Source organism: Rattus norvegicus, chromosome 2 (assembly GCF_021556685.1).
Source record: "Rattus norvegicus strain SHRSP/BbbUtx chromosome 2, alternate assembly SHRSP_T2T, whole genome shotgun sequence".
NCBI lineage: Eukaryota > Metazoa > Chordata > Mammalia > Rodentia > Muridae > Rattus > Rattus norvegicus.
The window spans coordinates 210,020,312-210,044,860 of NC_141535.1; the positions used below are offsets into that span (position 1 = coordinate 210,020,312).

The 24,549-nt window shown below is 35.2% G+C and overlaps 1 protein-coding gene across 9 annotated transcripts in view; it reads right to left on the reverse strand.

Moving 5' to 3' along the window:
* Ptbp2 (polypyrimidine tract binding protein 2) overlaps window positions 1-24,549 on the reverse strand; it is a 60,563-nt gene that overhangs the window by 18,426 nt on the left and 17,588 nt on the right. For 8 of the 9 annotated variants that reach the window (XR_015664584.1, XR_015664581.1, XR_015664578.1 and 5 more), the window contains 6 exon segments: window positions 23,839-23,914; window positions 16,403-16,575; window positions 15,540-15,683; window positions 11,988-12,152; window positions 11,790-11,900; window positions 4,754-4,949 (listed from right to left, as the gene is read on the reverse strand). Coding sequence is in view for 5 of the 9 variants with exons in the window: in XM_087624858.1 (XP_087480984.1) it covers window positions 4,754-4,949; window positions 11,790-11,900; window positions 11,988-12,152; window positions 15,540-15,683; window positions 16,403-16,575; window positions 23,839-23,914 (865 nt within the window). In the remaining 4 variants the exon portion in view is untranslated. 9 annotated transcript variants of the gene reach the window in all.

The following is a 24,549-nucleotide window of genomic DNA, read 5'->3' on the forward strand; positions in this document are numbered from 1 at the left end:
ATTTGCAAAGACCAGACTGGAACCAGACCACATAGGGAGACTCTTGTTTCTATTGAATTAATCAGAAATTCCTGATGTGATAAATTATGTTTTGGTAAGAAAATCTGGGATATTGTGGTGATAGTTAAGATGTGACTTTGACTTCAAACACAATAGGAAAAAAAGTAAATCCACGGTGATCAGCACGGATCCTATTACAGGGATGTGGGATTCATTCTAAGACATGTAAGACTGACATATAAATGCAAATTATACAATATTACCATGTGAATGACCCACTCAAAAACCAACAAAAGAAAAGCCTTCCAAAATTTGAAATAAACTTGGTAATTTTAGGATTACAGATAAAAGGGAGAAACACAATAAACCCAGCTTAACAATAAACTAACATTTTATCAGAATTACACTAAGTAAATTATAACATGAATAAAAATATTAAAATACTGTGCAATGGCTATTATGTCTTTTTATGAGGACACAATAAATAACTACAAAAACTCTAAAATGTGGTATAAAAATTCCAATAGCAGTTAATTTTCAACTTTTGCTTTACTAAAATATTTTGAGATATTTAAAAACATATGAACGCCTTAGGCCCATTCCCACTGGTTTTCCGTGGTGACTTGATAGCCAGCACATTTGGAAAAGCACCAGTACACGAGGAATACAAACTAACCCTCATGAGCACTGTTTTCTCTCCTCAGTCATCAACTGCTCATCCCCTGCTGCTATCAGCTGTTACTCTAAGAATGGGTGTTATTTTATTCAAACTCTGTTCTTTGATGAATTAGCTGCTTTAATATTTTAAAGTGACAACATGATCATAAAAAAATCATTTCTAGCAATTTTCTAAGACTATCCACCTCTTAATATATTAACATCTACCTTGACAAAAATTATAATGCCTCAATTTATAATCAATAATTGTGACCCCCTTGTTCTCTGAAAAAGGTATATGAGTGAAAAAATAGACTGCCAAACTTATGATTGTGTATTTAGATGTCACGTTTCTAAGCATCTACAGAGTACTGTGTTTTCCTTCTCTGAGTAAAGTACATTTTCCAAAACACTGATTCCTAGGAGGAGGCAGGGAAACCAGGTGGAAGTGATAGTTTAAAAGAATTAGTGATTAAAATCTTTCTTAAATGTAAGGACTCATCAAAGCAGCTAAATATAAGAAGTAAAGTGAACCCTGTACACGTGAAAGAATATTGAGGTACACATAATCGTTTTGGTAAGGGGTACTGTAGCAGTTATCTCAGCAGTTCTGCATCACAAAGACTGACCAAGAAAGGAATCTCGCCACTATTACTTTGGTTGTACTCTGAAGTCACGATAAAATATCCTAAGAGGCAAAAGATAGAGAAAAGACAGTTATTTCACAATGGTGGCAGCAATGGAGCACTAGATGTCCCTGGAAAGTGTTTGGAAACAACTTTTCAGAAACACAGCACTGAGCTGGACATAGAGCACAGACTTATACTCTCACTACTTCAAGACTGCAGCAGGTGTTAAGGCAAGATCAGGACCTTAATTTTAAAAGGACATAAAATTAAAATAAAAAGTGAGAAGCTATTAAAAATACTTTTCTGAAAGGTAACAGTCCTAAAACAAGTTGAAGACTCATCTCTAAGTCACTAACTTGTAAGTCCTTTGTAAGAACTACCTAACACACCAGCTGAAAGATTCCAGACAAATGAAAATTTTTAAAGCTTCAAAGCAGTTTATAATTAATGATACATTTCTGCAATAATTTAATATGCCTTTAAAAAAGAAATGAAGCCATGTATAAAAACAATACTGGTTTCAGCACTAGTACAATTGAGGCAAAAAAAAAAAAAAAAAAAAAAAAAACAAGAGTACAGGGCCAACCAGGAAGAAAAGCAAATTTCTAGCAGCGCTCTCCCCACAGTGACATTGTCTCAACCAAGAAAGGTGTGCTGACAGGGCAAAATACACCTTCTACACCATTCATGTATTTCAAATTCATACACATCTTCCAGGAAAAAATTTGTAAGGCTATCAATAATCATTAATATTTTTATTCAATAGTTCTAGGAGAAAATAATTTAAGGTAAAAATTTTTAATAAAAATACTTTAATGTCCACTTTCAAAGATTCAATGTAGTGGAGCAGAAAAAAAACAAAAATAACCAATGAAGATTATAAGTATATCCATTATAAGTTACTAAAATTATCACTTCTACTTAATTGTTCTAAATTAACACTTTTTTTATTCTTTAAGCTCTTTTTATAGTCCAGACTTTATCCCCGTCCCAGTCCACCTCTGACTGTTCCACATGCACACCCCCAGCCCCCTCCATGCCCCGTCTCCAAAGGTTAGCCCTACCTCCACCCCCACCAGAGCTCCTCACTCCCTGGGGCCTCCAGTCTCTAGAGGGTTAGGTGCATCTCCTCTCACTGAAACCAGACCCGGCAGACCTCTGCTGTCTTATGTGTCAGGGACCTCACACATCGGCTGGTGTATGCTGCCTGGTTGGTGATCCAGTGTCTGAGAGATCTCAGTCCCCTACCCAATACCTGATTGTTTACTTTCCTTAAAAAAAGTCCAAACTTTAACTGGCTAATCTGAACGTACCTCATGTGAACACCATAACTTACAGAGTCTATTATTAGCAGTTTTGAAAGATAAACTTTCAAAATCATTGGAAGACACTTAAAAGAAAAGGCTATGAAGGTAGAACAATGAAAACAAGTAAAAGATGACAGAATTAGGAGAGCAGGCGTAATTCCTCAAATTAACCTGGAACTCACCAATTAGGTTGGTGAATGAGCTCCAGGAATCCCCCATCTCCTCCTTCCCGCCCCCTTCTCTACTCCCAGATGGCCGACTAGTGTGCAGGCTTTTACAGTCCCTGAGATTCAAACTTAGTAGCTTCTGGCAACAGAGCAAGCAGTGTGAAAATGCAACAACTCCAGTTCCATGCATGCCAGTAAGGGTTTTTTTTCCTTTACATTTTCTCACCAAAGCCTTAAGGATCACAACAAAGACTTATTCATTTCCCCAGAAACTTCCCAATGACCTCAAAAACTATGCCTCTACTTAGGATCCAAACATACACATAGTTTCTTAGAAATCAACCATGTTATCAGCAGTGCTTTATTGGCACGTTTTTTAGTATTTTACCCGTAACTTTTTTCTTTAAGAAGTGGGACATAACTGTTTAATTTTCTAGACTATAAAAGCTTTGCTACTTTGCTACTACCTACTTTGTTTGGCTATTTAAGGTTTCACTAATGTACTTGGGAAGTGTTTAGAAGAACAACTAAAAAGCCAGAAGCTAAAACTCTATAAGGTCTGTTAACTCTTTCTGTACAAGTTCTACCTAGTAAAGTTAAAAGCTGCCTCTCATTTACTATCTCAACTTTGACACTGCCATTAAAACCTGTGAGCTATGAATCAACCAAAGCTTCAACCATACCGACACTGAAAATCACATGCTGTCAGGAACACTGCTAATACAACAACCTAAAGCATCTACCTACTCATTTTAGTCACAACGAACAGCAGTGCTTGGCGCTAGGGATCGCACATGCTAGTATAAAGGGTCATCAATTTTCTATGTCCTCCTCAAAATTAACCGCAAATAAATGCTCTTGAACACCAGACTCATTTCACATGCACACCAATAATTTTATACATTTACAAGTGAACGTAGCTATAACATATTCATGACAAATATGTTCAACACTCATCTGTTTCTTAAAATGATGGTCATAGACTAAAATTTTAAGAGCTCCTTCTTCCTTTCTCAACCATGGATCTTGGATTCTTTCTAGACAGTAATCCTGATTTAAAGATACTATTACTCGGGGGTAGAGATGGCTCAGTGGACATGAGCACTTATTGAAGACATGGGCTGTGCTCCCAGAACTCACATGGCAGCTAACAACTGTCTGCAATCTTCAGTTCCAGAGCATCAGATACTCTCTTCTGCCCTTCACAGGCACTGTACATGTGTGGAATGCAAACATACATGCAGAGGAAACATCCACACATAAATAAAAATGAAGACAGTATTACAAATACCTAAGTATAATTTCAAAACACTATTCAAGAAAACTATTAAAATTTGACATTATCAGTTTGCTTATTCTAACTTACATTTTCCCCCAATCTTCAGTCAATCAACTTGCAGCTGCTTATGTTACACTGCACTTTATGTAAGTAGCACAAATCCATTGTAGGGTAAAATTATATAACCAAGTCCAAAGGAAGAGCAATACGCATGTTATAGAAAAATCCTCATGTACACATTTTCAACATTTATGGTACACTATACTTTTTTTTAAAAAATTCCATGCACTCATAGACTCTTTTATTTTTATCTTTGTTAATACTTCGCTATTTCTGCATACTGCTAAAGCAATCAAGTTAACCCTAACAAGACACATAAAAACCTCTGGTTTAGACAGGACATCCAATCTGAAGCATACATATTTTAGTTACATTCTTTTTCATTCCAGTTTTTCTTCATTTATTTTCGGGGAGTTGTATGTGGGAAAGTGAGGTGATAAAAAGGGGGTAAAGGGAGATACTTTATAGTCAGGAAGTTAACAGTTTTCTTGTAATGGAATCCATACAACCCTCTGAATACACAAGAACAAAACTCATAAAACACGAACATCATTTGTTAAGGTACAAAATCCAAGTTCACTCTACTTACAGTGGTTTAACAGGCACTTTCCGTGAGCAATGGAGGGAAGGTGGTACAGACAGTAAGAATCATACCTAAAAGGGACGTCTCCTTGGCAAATGCTGCAGCAATAGCTGGGTCTAATGCAGGCTGGCCGTCTCCAGATGGAAGATCAGGTCGTGTATAATCCCTACTTTTATCATTGTTGTATTTTACATTCAAATTCACAAGTTTGGAAAAATCAATCCTTAGGGTACAGCAAGCATTATAAATATTTTGACCATCTAGGGCCTGTAAAAGTGAATAAAATGTATCAGACACCATAAATTCGAAAGTTAGCAAAAACAGGAAAAGGATTAAAGTTTCACACATCAAGCCATGCTACTTTTGTTCTACATGCGTTAGTTTCTTTCACTCACTGCCCTCATTAAATAGGAAATGCTTTTTAACTCTAAAAATTCTACCATTTCATCAATGTAACAGTTTTAAAAAGAATAAAAGGCTGTAAACAGCTTTAAAAAATAAAACTGTTAACAGTCACACAAACAGCCCTAATGACAGCACTAAAATAAGGTGATACAACTACTAGATACCACCAACATAGGAAGTTGCCTCATACAGATAAATGCAGCCTCAAGATGTGTAAAAATTCCCACGAGATGAAGGAAGAGTAAATATTCCCTAAGATGAGCTGTTGGACCTGTATCAGAGTATCTTGATAAAATTAGAAAAGTCAATTGTCACTCCAGAAAATTCTGGAACTAAGAGTGTTATCTATAGTTAAAAGTCTAGACTTAAGTGCATCAGTGTAAGAACACTACTCGTTTTGAGTATCAGTGCAGCAATATAGAAAATAGAGATGATAAGAGCCAACAAACGTCCTTAAAAGGTTACTGTGGGGATTAAATAAAAGATCATACATGATAAAGTTTATCTTGAATTACTGACACCATAATTATAGTTTTTACCACTGTATATCACTCATTTCTAGCTCAACAATGCATATTATAGTCAAGAAAAACTATAAATGGGAACAATAGCATTAATTTTTATCATAAGAATAAAAATGTCTTGTTAATGGAAAAGTAAACCTCTATAGTTGCTTTAAGTATATTAAGCGTGGAATTCATTAGAACATTGCAATATTCTTTACTCTCTGGAACAATGATCCATCTCAATATACAAAAATTTTGCTGAGCTGAAAAGCAGCAAAAAATTCACCATCAGAAGATCTTAGGGCTGGTAAAAACTAACTTAAAGGCATTTCATAAACATTATTACTCAAATTACATTTGGATCAAGCAAATCATTACACAAAAAAAAGATACCATATAAGAGTAGACACCAAATATATCAACTTTATCAAGATCTTAATGTAAAATAATCCAGCATCCTCCTGTGGAGACATATAACACACTAACAGATAGTAATTTACAGTAAGTTAAAGCATTCCTGTTGGGAGAATGTGAGCCAGATGACAGCATTTGTGACTGCTATGCAATCTAAATGCACTGTGAATATCAGTGCTGCAAATGTCTATCAGAAGATGAGTAGCCAAACTTTACCCCTAGGTAACTAATTAAATATTATCAAGGAGTACATGTCTCATTAGACTGGCATGAGTCACCATCCCTAGGTAAATGCTGACGGTGCTGAGAGAAAATTACTGTATCTACAATAGACTTTTTTTTTAAAGTGTTATTTTAATGTGATATTAAGGCAGAATGTCAAATTACCTACGATCAATGCACCAATTACTACAACACCCTTTAGAAACCTTTGATAACTTCAATTTTAACTTTTAGAAAATATCTGTATTCGTGTAAAAGACACACAGCTACATATAGACTACGAGAGCTAGAAAAACAACCAGTAAAATTTTATAAAATAATTGTGTAAGAGAGGAATCTAGTTTAAGATTATATGAAGGGAGAAAAAAAATCATGTTGAAAAAAATGATGCAAGTTTCATTTCGAAGTGTATTTACAATCCCAAGAAAGAACAGTGCTTCACAAACCAGTCCTATGGTGGGTGCAGCAGCCAGAACAGTGATCTCACTACAGCAGACACCAGTCAAAGCTCAAGATTATGTGTAGCAAGCAAAGGTTCTCAAACAGTCCTACTTTCAAAGAAAGGTTAGACACTGCATACAAACAATTAGAAAAAATTGGCCACAGTAAACTAAAATTTACAAACACAAGCATCCAAGTAAGGGAAATGTTCAAACAGAACACACAATTACAAGAGCAAAATGGGATGTGCAGTTACTCCAGTGGCACTGTTTACATGGAACTTGCATTCTTTAGGGAGGCTCTAAGTTCCAAGTACTCTTAGACTTTAAATAATAATTAAGTAGATCAAATCAACTGTTTGATAAAACATAAAACTTATAAACATGAAATGCAAAATGTAAAAGCCAAAAGGTAATTAAGCAACTTTAAGCCAACTGTCAACAAAGTACCGTCACGTTAAATTTCTTAAAACATCTTAAAAAAAAACAGACTCCAGACATGATTTTAGTGCTACAAGCATCTGAATTTACTGTTGCTGTTGCTTTCTTAAAAGCTAAAATGTAACCCCCAAGTATGCTAAAACAAAATGACAATATGAAAAAGATTCTAGACAACACAGCACCATTATCTAGTGTCTACAAAAAAACATACACTTCATGTATTTCAAATAAAAAGCAAAAGGACATTTGCTACTCACGCGTTGTTGTTATAACTTTGCTGCAAAAAAAAAACCTTTAAAACTGGAGTATTTACATGCTTCAGTTAGTTTTACACATTTCAATGTTAACATTGTTGAGAAGCCAAGGAAAGAGCTTTCTTGCCTTGCCAGTATACTGCACGAGTTTTCTTACAAATGCGAAGACCTTTACTTTATGGTAATTAGGACTGCTGCAATGGCTGCAGTTTATCACCTCAAATGTCAGCGCTCAATAGATGCAGCAGCAATCAAAGGAGACACAGTATCCACACAAACTAAGGGAAAACTCACGTCTCTTAATAATTATAAAACCCATTCTAATTCCAACTACAAAGTGAAGTTCTCTGTGAAGAAACTTCTAAACTGAAATTTGATTAAAGAATAAGAAACGAGTAAAAGTGAAGAGAAAAGCAGTAGCAACAAATGAAATAGCACACTGTGAGCCTCAAAAATCAGAGAAAGCACACCTAAATATTTAAAGGCTGTCACAAATGGAAAATTAGTAAATGAAACTTAAACAAGCAAACATTTAATCTCCTAAACCATGCTAAGCTAATGACTACAGACTTTATCCTAAGGACAAAACATAGTCACTGAAGGACACTGAGAAAGGAAGTAGTATGCCTAAGTTGACATCACATGTAGTCTGAAAAAACAAACTCACTGGGAATGACCTAAGATCCTGAAGTAGTAGATTTCAGCCAAAAGCCATGAGCCTGACTTCAGAGGTTGTCCTGATCGCTTGGATCAGAAAACCTCTATGCACTGTTGGTCAAAGACAAGTAGCTTGGAAAAGTAACTTGTGTCAAATACTCTACCAGTAGCAAATGGACAGGCTGCTCTTTGACTTCCATCTAAACATCTGTGTCCTTAAGTGTCAGTGCCAACTCTGGCCTAAAGAAGCTTCTTTTGGCAGCAAGCAACAGCTAACTACAGACACACCAGTGCTCAGCACTAAGAATAAAACTCTATCCCTCTCTCCAAGGCTCAGGGACCATAACAGAATCTAAGAGCCAAGTGAAGGGGGAATGTTATCAAAACTCTCTTCTGGGCATGACATGATACTGCATTCTTGAGTGCTTAGCATCTGTAATTACTTGCACAAGAAAGATCTGTACAAGACTACACCTGCTAACATTCCATCAACAGAAAAGAAAAGGGTAGTGAGAATCTACAGGCATTTATGGTTACTAGGGAGAGACATTTTCTTCAGTAGTGGAGGTACTAATAAGCTGCACCTCTGGGTGGTTTAAGTGAGAATGGCTCTCATAGGCTCACGTTTGAATACTTGGTCCCCAATTGTTGAAAAGGATAAAAACAAGGCCACCAATATAGTTTTCTGTAAGTTGTCTTGGTCATAGTGTCTGTTCACAACAATTAAAAAGTAACTAAGACAGTTGCTCCTGTAATAATCCGTCACATTATGTTCCTGGAAAGGGATCAACAAGAGTGGTAGGAGAACAAGAAAAGGTAATTAATAAGCACGGGTGTGATTAAAATATAACAGGTATAAATGTTACAATGAAACCTATATGTTTAATTAAAACTAACGAGAAAAAATATACAGCATTACTTTTTTTGAACACACAAAACATTCTATTAGCATCAGGACTAAGTAAACTATAGCTACAAATATGTGCTTTTGTACATTTGCATAAGTAAAAAAAATTCCGAAACAACTTTTTGAGTAACACCTGTTTAAAACTAGGGAGGTAAGAGAGTCAGACAGACAAACAGGAACTCAGGAATCAGAAGCAATGTCTGGAAACAGGATGGAAGGAAGGAGTAATGACTCCCAAGTTTTCTGGTTTGTTAAATAACAATGACACTGGCATTTTGCACTATGAGACACAGGGGACACTAGGAACCACAAATTGCAACTTAGAGGACAGTCTACGTTTGAAAGTTTAAAAGCTAGATTCCTAGTCTGGGTCTTTTGGTAAAGTTCTGAGCTAGAAAACAAAAGCACTAGAGATAACTAAGCTGTGTGAGTCAAGTCTGTCAGACACAAGCAGAATGTCAAGGGGAAAGACAACTGAAAAGAAAGGAGAAATCTAGGGGAAAGTATCAGAAACCAGGAGGAAGAAAAATTTTAAGAAAATGGGGCCAGAGTGTCAAATATTACCCACAGATTAAGATAAAAACTGAAAACGACTACTGCAATTACACTACCTTGATGACCACTAACAGTATAAATGGTAGTTTAGGCAACTATGGATGAAATCAAATTACTGTGCACAGAGAAAAGAGGGGGACAAAAGAGGTAAGAGCAGAAAAAGACAACTAACTATAAATGAAAAGAAAGAAGAAAGATGAAAGAGGATGAAGGGACATGTACGGCAGCAGAATTGAAGTACATTTACTAGAAACTTGAACATATTTGAAATTATTATAGCCTAAGGAAGGAAGCAAGAAGGAAATTTATGAATCTGTTCTTTCCTGATACTAGAGAGGTGATGAAGTATATATGCCTTCTTTAAGAGAGGCATAGTTACCTAAACCAACGTGCTAAGGACTAGATTTTGCTACAAACTACTAAAATTCCCATTTGACTTAAAAAAAAAAATCACAAATGAGAGTGAAGACCCTGACTGAGTAAAAGCATCATCCCTAACTCTGTGTAAAACAGAGTACTGCTGACAAAAAAGGAATGTGAAAATATGTCCCCAGGAAGAACGACTACTAGTGATGACACACAAATGTAAAACATTCTCAATTGTCAGAAGATAGGATGCTATGTAATATTCTCTAGGTACACCCTTGATAAAAGTTAAAAAAATGCAGACTGCTATAGTCATCAAAAGGCATGACAAGAAAATAGAACAAGGAAGTGTTGTGGAAAGTGAATACCGTTCCCTTCACTAACAGGGTTCAGCTACCAGAATGTGTACTTAAAAGTGTATTCCTCTTAAAATTATCCCTTTAGACTTCTGTAAAGAAAACTTCAGTGAGTGTATATAAATAGTCATAAACACAAGCACACAGAGTCAGATGCTTATCTACACACACAAATATAAAAACCAATTGTGATACTTTATCATAATATTAAATGATAATTATAGATTATTTTAGACAAGATACATAAACTTTTTCTGTAACAAATGCAACATAAATTCTAAACAAACTCAGTTCACTGATCCTTTGCCAATACCTTCCTCTGGATCAAGCAGGTAAGAGATACACTCAGACACAACCCAACACACATATAAAATACACATAAAAAATGTGCACAATTTACAAATAAACACCTTTGACATTGTGGAAAATGCCATAAAAACCAGAGTCTTTAGTCATTTCCAACTGTATAATCTCATACCACATTAATATAAAAACTTTACAAATACAGGAGGCAAGACATGTGAAGCAAAAGTATTTGGGGCAAGAAAGAATTCTAACAGTTGACTGCTGTCTGGAAAGGAAAGCAGAGTAAAAGAAGATTTTTACTCTCAGATAACCTGAGAACAAGTAGGTTAAGACTGAAATACCTGAAAAACTGATAAATAAGTCCCTCTTTAAATCTTAACATTGTTTTATATCAAGAAAGTGAGGAGAGGGGCTGGGGATTTAGCTCAGTGGTAGAGCGCTTGCCTAGCAAGCACAAGGCCCTGGGTTCAGTCCCCAGCTCCGAAAAAAAGAAAAAAAAAAAAAAGTGAGGAGATGCTTATTACAATCATGCCATTACTGCTAACAGAGGTTTTGCTATTGCAAGCATGTTAACTGGTCAAATCTGATACTATAGGTCAAAGGAAATCAAACAATAAAAAACCGGTCCAACTTTCAGGTGGGCAATCTTGACCTGGAGAAATCAATGAAATACTAGAGAACATGATTAGTATAAAAAAATAAGAGAACCAAAAGTAAAAAATTAGGTAAGACTAAGATTAAAAACTGACTTAATAAGCTTCATAAGATTACTTAATATTAATTTTTAATGATTTAATAATGAAATAACATGACAAAAAAGTTAAACAGAAAAGAAGAATTGAATAAATTAAACAGCTTTAGGCATTAAGAAGCAACGAGGTTTATGAATTTTCAATAATTTTACTTCTCTATAGTTTCTTAACTTATATATCTAAAAATAATTTAAAAGATAAATGGTATAACTAAAAAGCAGACTAAGAAACTAAATACAAAACATAAAAACCCCCACAAACCTGTAAGACACAATGGAATTAGAGCTGAGCAGAATACTGAAGTACATGAACCAAACTACCTTGAAAAGTCACCGTGAAGCTCCTACCAACACAATCCCACGGTCTCAGCAAGACCAGAGCTGACAACCTAACTGAACAAATACACAACACAAGCCTAGGCTACAGCTGAGTATAGCTATAGTGGTTCTCAGAACTGAGTTGTAAGTTAAACTAATACCGCAAACGAATGAAAAACACATCACTACCTCAGGAGGCCCGCACTTACTAGCTTTGCCTGTTGAGCGTTTACTGGATCACCATACTGGAGCAAAGCCTGAAACTGGTTGTTTTTTGTAAATGTGATTATCTTCAATACAGCACCAAACTTAGAAAATATCTGTGAAAACATTAAAATCAAAGCATTATTACCTACTATAGTATTTCTTCACGCTATAAGCAACTATGGCAAGCACACCTCACTTACTTGGTGAAGGACATCAAGTGTTACAGGGTAGTACATATTGTCAATAATTATTCTAAGCACTGGACTCTGAGCTGGAGTCACCGCACTCTCACTGACTGTGGTGCCACTGAGAGGTGTATTTGCTGTCTGGACAGCTGTCACAGCTTGAAGAACTACTTGAGCACGCTGAAATTGATAAGACAAGTAGGTTAGGAACAGATTCCTTCTCTGTACTTAACTCTGTTGCATGCTTTACTACTGTCTCTCTGTAGTCCAAGTATTCCACTACCTTTGTTGCAAAATAGTTACCTAAGCACTTTGGCACCAATGCTGACACACATATGTGATGCCATTTATTCTGAAAGAATATGATATACTTGGATAGATGTTTACAATCAGAAACTGTTCAATGAGAAATTTAAAGAATAAAAACTTTAACTTCATATTACATATTATTCACTCGATGAACAAGGTACACTGCAGGAAATGGACTGCCAATGATCTTTCACAAACATTATCATTAGGTTTATTATTTCTAATATAATCTTAACAAATGAACAGAGGAGATTAAAACAAAAAATCTGATTAGAAATTAATGTGGTCTTTAGTATAACTGGAACATTTTCACATATACCATGAAGGATATTTCCAGTGTATTTTATGGTAGATAATATACAATCGACCCTGCAAAATACATTATTTAAATTTCAAATTATCGTAATGGTTTGACAAATCTTTATTGTAAATAAATATATAAATTCAGTTAATTGCTAAAAGAAAAACACAAAAGAATTAATATGTTTATGAGAATAAACCAGGGGTCATGCAACCTAAGATTCAAGAAGTCAGTACACATACATCTAAATAAAAACCAATTAAATGGGGTTAGGGATTTAGCTCAGTGGTAGAGCGCTTGCCTAGGAAGTGCAAGGCCCTGGGTTCGGTCCCCAGCTGGGGGGGGGGAAGCCCAATTAAATGCTAATTAACAATACAAACTATACATGCATATATCACAAGAACCTCAAATGAAACTCAGCCTTTTAAAGACAGTAACTGTTTGATACTTTAATACTACTGTGGAAAATAAAAAGACCTTAAGAGCAACATTTCAGTACGGATATTTACCTAATGACAGCATTAAATACCATAACTAACATCTGTTACAAGTTCAAATGTCTTTCAAAACTAGAAACCGTAAAGTAGCCACATAAAATCAGCAAACACAAAAGGTGTTCTCCCTTTAACTTTGTCACCAAAGTTCCCTTTCCTGTCCATCACCATCCTTTCAGAGGTAAGATCTAAACAAAAGCATATATTAATTCAATGCTTATATATTGCTAACCATCTTTTTTAGCTTGACAATTACAATTCCTTGTAGCAGTAACAAATGACTTTGTTTTAATACATGAAGCACAGTTGGTTTACCAAAAGAGATTTTAAGTTTCCAAAATATTACATATACACAGAAAAGGACTCAACTGGGAAGAGACCTGGGTAAAGTACCACATATTAAAGTCTGAAAAAAAAATATTAACACAACAAACAAAACAAAACAATAACCTGTAATACTACCAATGTAGCAGAATTCAGAGCCATGCCTTCTCCCAGATAAAGCAATGGAGTGCTCATTGAGAGTACATCTGTGCTCTACTTTGGTTTGGCTTTCTTTCAGGAAATATTGTTTCATGATGTACACCTATGCTTTACAAATACACAGAGCTTGTTCATTCTGTTTTGGCCATGGATATTCCACAACTTCTACTGATGCACACTTGGGTCATTTCTAGCTTTGGATTACTAGAATGTAATTGTTGATCTCTGAATTTTTTCACATATCTTTTTATTTACATATATATATATATATGTCTTCTCAAGCATGCAATTAGGAGTGTAATTATTAAGTATAGAACATGCATAAGCTCAACTTGAGATATTTCAAAAATGATTCTACCAATATACATCCCAGTCACCTCTATATGAGAATTCAAGCTTCCTTGGATATCAACTCCAACATCTGCTATTAGGTATCTTGTCTATTTCTTTATAGATAGGTCTCTACTGTATAACCCAGAATGGCCTTATCCACAATCCCTCTGTAAATGAGAGCAGTGGCACCAAAAGACTTCAAAAGCAAGAGAAATCTCATCCACTTAGAGGACCAAACATCATTACTTTTGGTAATTACACTGAGGTAAAGTATAGGCAACAGATGGCCCTAAGGGAGAAGATACAGGAGGTGTTCTAGGCCTTTATCTAACCAAGCACAAAAAGGACATGATTCAGAATAACTTAGTACTCGATACAACTGTGTCATTTAAGTAACAGTGGCAGGAAGGAATAGAGAAAAGTATACAGGTCACGGTAAAGAGTGAACTCATAGGTCTCAGTTATTTAAAAATGGCTATAGTTAAAACATATTTACTTGTCTCTCTCTCTATTATGAAATATCAAAATGCTTGTAAATGAATAAAAATGTAACAAATACTAAACACTAGGCTGAAAATTATTTTTATCAAATTCTAGAAACCAACCAACCAAAAAAAAAAAAAAAAAAAAAAAAAAAAAAAAGAGTGAAAATACACGACAACCTGAAATTTATATTGGCAACAACAAACAAAAACAAAAAGGAATCAGAGCAGCAACTGGAAGGTTCACAAAACAGAGAGATAGGACACACAGGTCCAGATTAAGGAAAAGTCTAGATAATGAACAAGCAACTCAATTCTTGCCTTTGACTCATCACCCTCAACACTAAAACCAATAATCCCTTAAAAGAATCAAAAGTCCTAAACGTCACATTTGTTAGAATAATGCCTCTTTGGCATTTGGGAGTGGGCAGAGAGGACAGATTTGGCACCCAATTCTTCAATACTTTAATCTAGGGGGAATTATGTGAGTCTAAGAGAATTCTAATGTGCACTCTCAAATATGAATAAAGCAGGAGCAAGAAGGGCGAGGGAGAACAGAGGAATACAAAGGGTAAGCTGAGGAGATGTTAGTCAGCCTCTGCTACGTTATTTTACAAATAAAACTGTACTTAGACTCTTCTAAGACCTGCCAGGGTCTTTCTTTGCCCAACTATAAGATAAAAACAGACAAAACAGTCTGAAGGGCTTTTGAAAACTAAGAACTTTACTTAATTTGAACATTCCTTTTGTAATAGAATAAGTAATTTATTGCCTAGCCACTCTGAAGTTCATTATTCCAAAGTCCCCTCGATATGGGACTTAAAGTCACAATTCCAATTTAAAATAATACATCTAGCCTTGTTCTCCGTCTTATATATTTCTTATATATTTCCTTCTTTTGAGTCTTTGAAGATGGAAAGCATAGCTCAGTGATGGAGTGCTCAACTAACCAATTCAAGGCCTTGGATTTAATCCATCCACAGCACTACACAGAGGGATGACCACACTGACGCAAGCATACACAGAAGGCTCTCCACAAAACTGTTAAAGAAACGATTTTAAAGATAACAAAAATGCTTATGAAAGTTATCTTCTACTATTATATACTGTTTATTAGTCTTAAGATGTTATCAGCCATATTATTTATGGACCTAAAAACACTCACTTGGTTTAATGTGTTATCTGTCTTTAGTTCTTTGTGATTGGAGTACTGAATGTAAATTGGTTGGTTACGAAGATGAGGTGTCACAGCAGAATAGTAATTAACCATAGTAATAGCTGCTTCCTCTGTTGCCAGTTCCAAAAATGCCTGAAAATGAGTTAAAAAAAAATACCATGAATTTAAGTAAAAGTTACAATTTTTAACTCCAAATTAAGTACCTGTGTAACCTATTTACTAATTAAAATACTGCCTAGAATATAACCCTCATTTACATTTCAGTATTCTAATAAAAAGAATTTAGTATCTTACTGAAAGGCTAGAAGCGATGGTTGTTAGGAGCACTTGTTGCCTTTCCAGAGGCCCTAAGTTCACAGTCCAAGACCCATCTACAGTGGCTTACAAATGCCTTGCTTTAAACTTCAATTCCAAGGAATGTGACACCATTAGCTTTTGTTGGTACCTTAACTCACATGCACATATCCACAAACAGATACATAATTTGAAAATAATCACATATATTTTAGAAATCTTTTAATTTTAAGTATATTATTAGGGCTAATTCAGGCAATTTAAAACACAATGTCATTAATATACCTAGATCCTACTGCTACTGTTAATGAACGAGCATCCAAAACTTAAGCCTGATTTCTAATGCTATCAGATGAATAAACTCATGTAATAGATGCTACTAGTAAGTACCCCTGCTTTCTGCTATTACAAAACAAAACAAAACAAAACAAAACAAAACAAAACAAAAACTGAACTTCTTTCTAATTTTGTCAGAAAAGTAATCCTTTGGGTGACAGGTAATCCTCATTCTGTGTAATCTGGAGTCTTACATGTTAGCAATGCTTGTAGAACTGTACCTGGTTCTTTCCTTTCAGCATAAGGATGTTAGTCACCTTACCAAAAGGTAAGCCTAACGCAATTACTTCGGTCTCAGTCACTTCACCAGGTAACTTTCGAATGTGAAGCACACGAGAGGGCGCCCCGTCCATCTTATCTTCTCCTTTAAATTTCTTACTGTCGTTACCATTGGCTGAAAGATATGCAGAGATGTTCTTTATAAATCAGCATGAAAAAATATTGATTCCTATGAAAAGGTAAAAATACTTTAAAACATGGGTGAGTAAATCTGAATTCTTCAAAAACTCAAATTAGACTTTCAAAAGGAGAAAAATCATTAAACCAACAATTAACGTTACTATCAAGTCATGTGTGCACAACGTATATAGAAGAATACTTAGCAAAAATAATAAAATTCGATTTCATACCAAAACTACCCAGTGTCTAAACACAAGTAAATTACCATTGAATTCTTTTTATAGGTTAGAAGATATAGTAGGCTCCCCTTAGCCAAAAGAGGTACATCCCAAAGGCCCCACTGTATGCGTATAAGCAGCTAGAATTGAGCTCTATTGAAGTTTTTTCTGTTACATGCACATGTAAGGTTTATATTGGACACAGGTGCTTACTAAGAATAAATAATGAAACAAACCATAATGAAGTAGAAGCAAGCACTTGTGGATCATTAGACTAGTAATGTCCGTTTCAATAAATAAATACACCTTCATTACTAAATTCCACCAAAAAGGAAAATACTGTGTAATTGTGGATGCCTACAGATTATATAGCATTTCATACAAAACTGAAAGGCATTTCTGCATCCATCAGTTGGTCATATTGTACTAGAGACTCAAGTGTACGTGTTAAGACTTCGAAGAATCCTTATACATATACATTCATGGTTACATTTTAAAGACTAAATACTTTATAAAGTAAAATACTTTATGATTCCATGTGAAAGTCAGAGCAAAGCTTGCCAGAGCCATGTTCTTCCACCATGTGTGCCCCAGGAACCAAACGCAGGTCACTGGGCTTGACAGCCAATGTCTTTACCTGGTGAGGCACCTCAGAGGCCCAGGAGTCTTGTCACCCACCATTTATCTTGTATTATTTAGTCTTGAGGCACTTTAAATACAGTTTCTACTTTAAATATCCAAACAAATGAAACTTAAAAGCTATTTCTACTCCAACACTTCTCTTTAAGTCAAAACCTGTTTCCTATTTCCATCTCTAACACCAACATCTTCATGAGTAAGGGAAGTAAAGTAATCTCACGCTGACTCTGAATCATATTTCTCTAGTTTCTCTGTAATTATCTTTCTCACAACTGTCTATCTAAAATTTTGTTTCTTCAAAAACATTCTTAAGCTCTCCTATAATCCCGTACAAATGACCTTCACATTTAAACAGAGCACTTTGGTTAAAAAATAACTGAAAAAAAAAATAAGTATCTTGAACCTATTACTTTTATGGACCAGCCTTTAGAGACCACCCAAGAGTGACTAAGAACTGTTAGCTCTCCCTTATTAGATTTCTTCTAATCCTATATAGTTACCCAGTATAGTTTTATAAACAAGGGTCACTAAGGTGACAGAGCCTAATGTTCTAATGCACTATTGTATCTTCTTATTCACATTGTTAATTGTTACGGTTAAGCTTGTCAATTTGACTGGATTTAGAATCACCACAGAAACCCACTTTGTATACGAGGGTATAGTAGGATGAGTCCATAAAAGTTAAAAGACCCAGACTCTAGCTAGAGTGCCAAAGGAATAAAAGAAAAAAGAAGAGGAAAAACAAAACAAAACAAAAATCCCAACATGCTAAGTACCAGCACTTATTTCTCTTTACTTCCTGAGTACAGACCCAATGTGATCTGCTACTAATCTCTTGCCACCATAGCTTTCCTGTCCCAGGAAACTACATCCCGTCTTAAAGTATAAACATATATACTCTCCTCCTTTACGCTGCTTCATGCCAGGTATTGGGACACAATGAAGGAACAATCCTGGGAGAAAGAGGTAACTGTTCTATAAATTCCTAGGAAACGGTTTTCTGAAAGTACAACTAAGACATGTGCTTCATCATGTTTTTCATGTCTTAAGGTAGTTCCAGACAAAATTCGATAATACTAGGTTTTCTGATAAATATGAAATATGATTTTAATGCCCCTCATCTGAAATTTTCTGTTCGCACGTCAGTAAAATAATACTTTGTTTTCTGTTTGAATGGAATACAACTTCCCATCCCTTTACAATTAACTTATTTGTGCCAACTTGACTTTAGAACAGTAGTTAGAACTTCTTTTTAAATCCAGAGCAATAATCTTTTTGATTAAACTGTATAGTCCAGTCTTTTACGAACGAAATGTAATGCAAACCTCTCAATAATTTTAAGTTTACATCCACAGTAACAAAGATTTTTCATATACCTTCTTCCCACATAAACACATATACTTCCCCCATTATCAACATTCTCCATCAGAGCAGAGCATGTTAGATCCTTAAAGTGCACTCTTCATGTAACTAAGTTCTGAAAATGTACAATGACATCATATCCATTACAGTACAATATACAGTCTATCCCCAGCTCTAAAAGTCTTCTTTATTTTCATGTTTTTTAATCAGACCATCAGAACAACGTGGTAAATCACACTTTGGTTGAACCTAGCCAAGTATTAAGCATTAAAGATTCTTTCCCCAATTTTGCTTTTGTTTTTTTTTTCTGGGGGGGGGGGGGGATTGGCCTGGACATACCACAATTGTGTACAATCTACCTACTGAAGGACATCTCAGTTTTTTCACACTTTGTTATAAAACATCTGTGTGCATGTTTTTGTGTCCTTCCCCCTGCCCCAGTTTTCATTTCCTTTGAATAAACAGGAATACAACTTTTGCAATGTTTAAGAATATGATTACTTTTATAAGAAAACACAAAATAAGGCTCCCCAAACAACTGTATCATCTAATATCCCTACCAGTATTAAATTAAAGTCCTGTTATCTACATCATAATCACTATTTGGTAGTGTCAATGTTCTGAATTTGGGTCATTCAAGTATCTGTACATACAAAATATGCTATGTGATCAATTTTAGTATGTGTATATATATTCCATGAAACCACAAAAAAGTTGGCCCTCTAGATAAACAAGTTCTTTATATGTAGACTCTACCTGGAATTTGTGGAAAAGTCCCCAAGGGGATAGAGACTCCACAAGGACAACAAAGTCAACTAACCTGGACCCATGGGGCCTCCCAGAGACTGAACCACCAACCAAAGAGCATATAGGTGCTAGACCTAGGCCCCCAGCCTCTGCACATCTGCAGCAGATATGCAACTTAGTTTTCAAGAGGGTCCACCAATAACTGAGTAGGACTCGCTCGGACTGTTGTCTGTGGATCCTATCCCCCTAACCAGGCTATCCTGGCTGACTTAAGTAGATGAGGATATTCCTAGTCCTGCAGAGACTTGAGGTGTCAGAGTGGATTGGTACCCAATGGGGACCTCACCCTCCTTAGAGATGAAGGGGATGGAGAGGAGGGGAGTGGCCATGAAAGGGGGAGACTGGAAGAAGAAGGACTGTGATGGTTATGTCAAGTGAATAAATATAAATGAAAAAGAAAGCATTTGTTAGGTATGATATGAATAAAGGATGAAAAAAAAAGCCCTTGAATTTCCTACCTAATTACTACATTGAGTCATCTCCATGCAAATGAGATGTAACAGTTAGATATAATATACGCATGATTTAAAAATGCACAGGAAGATGTATATTGGTTATATGAAAATATCACATCTTACAAGGAGATCTGAGTATTCATAGTCTTTGGCATGTTGGGAGGAAGAAGGGGCAATCCTATGACCAAGCTGCCATGGACATGAAGCTGTACCTTTACATATAATCGTCATTTTCCAATCTATTTATCCCCTTTGTCATGCCATTTCCACTGTCCTTTTACTATTTGTGAACTGCCTAGCAGCCAATTTGACTTAGTTATCATTTTTTACAATTTACTATTATAAACTCATCATCTATAGACATGAAGACTTTTTAATCTTCTATCTTTTATCTAACTTAACCTGGAAATTCATCTCTGCAGTTGTATCCATAACTCACACTACAGAGCTAAGTCAGACAATACTGCACAAATAGCACATACGGCCCAAACAGGAATTGCTGATCGACACTCACATTGTTTTAATTCTGAGTTACTATAATCTACTTAACCTTCACATACTAAGACATTCTAATGAACTTCATTTATTGTGAATAAACAACTAGGAGAGAAAAGAGCAGAATCCTACAGTTGATTATACTGTTTTAATTTAAGAAACTGGCAAATAGAGAAATCAACCTAGGCTGACAAAGAACTGTCTCCCTACTTACTCAGCGACAGAAGACGCTATGCAGGCTACTGGTAGAGAAAAGACATCAATGGCCTCATCTAGCAATAGAACCTGCATGCTACAACTACAATACCAACCTGCTTAGAAGGAGGCGCCTGCTCACTGATGCTACAGTGGCATGACAGTTATAGCAGTAACCAATGACTTTCCACTTCTCGGAAGCCTGCTCTATACGTCTGTCACTGTAAACTTGGTCAAAAGCTTAGAACTGGAGAGACCATAGGCTTTGAGGGAAACTTACTATTGCTACTTTGTTAAGTACTCAGGCTGTCAAATTATCCTCTAAATATTTATTCATGCCCATCAATTTGTGTTACTCTCAAATACAGTCCATCTGAAGTTCACTGCCACTTGCACCAGAAGATATAAATCCAAACTTCACCAGGAGAGAGATGGGAAGACAAAATCTATATAGCTTTCTACTAAATCTTTTTTCCCATAAGACTTTGCACCTCCCACAAGCATCAATAATCATGTGGGCTTACTTTTGAATTCTCTGTATTTGGTCAGTAGCCAATATAATGCTAGTTTGATTTTTGTAATTTAAAGTTATTTTCAAAATCAGACTATCTTCCAGTGTTTTCACTATTATCTACTAGCTATACTTTCATCATTTCGTAAAGATATTAGTGGGATTCTGGTACATAACACCAAGTTCAGAATGTTTTTACATTAAAATCAACATTGTATTATTTTATGTAAAGTGAGAACATCTTCACTTTTGGACTGCCATCACGGGCTTATCTACGTAATCAATAAAATCTATAATACAAAGTTTCCACTATATAATAAGGGTAATGTACAGAAGTTCAGAGAATACAAAGAAATTCTAATGACTGAGACAGGGTTAAAAGAATCATTTACATTTGCCATTTAACAGTAGTATTCATAAATAACCTTTAATGTGCTCTGAGATTTTAGCTAATGTCATTCTATTAAATCTAAAAAGGTTAGCCTGTACTCTGTTAGTGTGATCTGCTGACTTCTTGTTAAATGTCTTTTGCATGGACATTTCTAATATCTTTACTATTAGTTTTCTACGACTGGGTACTCTGTACCTCAGTCTGTATTTGTTTTTCAGATTAACCCAACAATAGGGAGGCTGCTTACTGAACTGCTTTAGGTTCGTGTTTCTGATAAACCTTTATGAGTGTCCAGTAATTTCTATTTCAAATATAGACATGCATGTGTATACATATATATGCGTGTATATACATATTCAAATATATGCACACACACATACACACATGTACACACGTACACTGTTCCACTCTTTCTGTGCACTATACAAAAATCCAAATATAGGGTTAGGAGGAGGGTAAGACTGTTTGCTTCTTGTATGCTATTCCCATAGGTATACCTTTTGTCTAGCAGAGTCAATAAATTTAACTCATTTTTATGAAAATTTATTAACCATTTTCCTGCTTTAATCTCAACAAGCAAATTTTTCATTTCAAATATTCAATTGTTCAGTCAGAATATTTTTATGCTTTAAAAATAAAAAAATTCTTTACATAAAGACATTCAACCTCTGCTCAGTTATTTTAATTTTTTCCCATAAACTTAATTCTATGGTCTTTGCACACTAATTCTTCTACCTAGACATTTTAGAAGTCTCTCCCTTACTGTACACTTCTCCCACTAGGTGTTTTTTTTTCTCTTTCTTCATCTAATCTGTAATTTTTGATTGGAGACTACAGTTACTCATGTATAGCCCTAAATAATAACTTTTAAAACTTTCCTACTATCAATTACAATGTTATAGATCAAAAACCTGACAAAGCAGAGTTGCAGACATTTAAACCTGCTTGTTTATTGTCAGAATCATGGCCTGGTGATACTGTTTTATAATTGTTATACAGTAAAATAAATAATGTATACTAAAAATTTAGCTTTCCATCCTCTTGCTGTCATTAGCAAACACTTTCCCATTCTGTTAACTAAAGCACTAGGACTCTATGTCCATCAAAAACAGGAACAGTTGACAGAAATTTGGTCTATCCTTTCATGACCTTTATAGGAAAAAGTACAAACTAGTTTTAGGAAACCAGGTATAAAATGTAGAGTCTTGAGGTAAATTAATTTAATAATAATATTCAAAATATAGTCACAAAATTAAAGTCTAAGATAAATACATATTTCTTCTTCAGACATTAAAATATTTTTCAGACATACCCAAGAAAAGCTCTAACTGTGTAAATAATTGCTCTTAAACACTTGTTAAGCAGACAACAAAATGGAAATTCATTCAAAAGACATTAGAGCACAAAGGATAAAGCTAAATAGAAGACAACTGGTGGGTTAACTTAGGGTTTTCATTTACAGCATAGCCAATAGAACTTGTAGTATGAAATAATAAAGATGACACAAACACTGAAATTATAAGAAAAATGTAAAAATGAGGCATGTGAGAATGGTTTTGTGTGTGTGTCTGTCTGTGTATGCATAATTAAAAAGGAAGTTATTAAGACTGAACTAGTCTAAGGTGCCTATAGTCCCAACTACATGGGAAACTAACACGGAAGGACTACTTGCCCTCTTAGGCCAAGGAGGGGAAGCCAATCCAATTGGCCAACCTGGATAAGAGAGACTATCAAAAAAAAAAAAAAAAAAAAAAGGAAGCAGCGGTGGGGTGGAGGTGGGGGTTGTTGTGGGAAATAAAATAAGAAAAAGAAAATAAAAGCTTTTGGAAATATTAACTACAAGATCCAGGATCTAGATAAGTCTACAACCCACATTTTAAGTATGTAGAATTTCTCTCACTTAGAAACAAAGAAATTTTAAATAAATTAACCGTGGTTAAAAAGAAACAAGGAAAGGTTTTAGGACTGGGGTATGACTCAGTGGTAGTGATTCCCTGGCACGAGGAAGAGTGTGATGTGAGCTCAGCCCAGAGCATCACAGAACAGGCAAATAGATTCAATCGGATTTAAACACTACTTGCCCACAACAATTACCAGTTTCAGGTTTCAAAACAAAACTATTCTGGCATAAATTATGCTTTGGCTCTAACACTGCCCTGGAAAACAGTAAAATAGCGACACTTACCTGTAACTACCATGCCACTCATATTAGAGTTGGGACTACTGAGAACACTGCCTGAGAGTAGCTCGTCAGATCCTCTCTAGAAAAACAAAACAGATTACCGTAAGTCACTGTGATCAAAACAATAACACAAAAGTTTATCTCTTACTTCTGACTTTCTACTGCTGCATCAACTGAATCCCTATAAAAGTGGTTTTCAATCTCCCTAATGATATGACCATTTAATGCAGTTCCTCATATTGTAGTGATTCCCCAACCTTAAATTATTTTATAACTGTAAATTTGCTAGTTATAAAGTTTTGAGAGAGAGAGAGAGAGAGAGAGAGAGAGAGAGAGAATGAGAGAGAGAGAGAGAGAGAGAGAGAGAGAGAGAGAATATGAGAATGAATTTTCAGGAAACCATTAACACAGGTTGAGAATCCCTGCCCTAAAACAAAGGGATAACTTCATCCCTTTTTACTCTCCCATGTACACCAATAAAAGTGCTCATTTCCTTCTTTTGCCCAAATCCTAGTAAGAAAAAGTATAGTTTCATAATCGATTCTTTAAAAGGCTACACCTCAAATTATTTACCAATAGGAAAGAAAAAAGGCCAGAGGAGATAGCCTTTCTTAAAAGATAGCTTTTCTCTTCCACTCTAACAGCTTTTTCATTAAGATAATCAAATTTCAAAATGGGGCACTTGTCATTAGCATAATAAAAAGAAAGGTATAA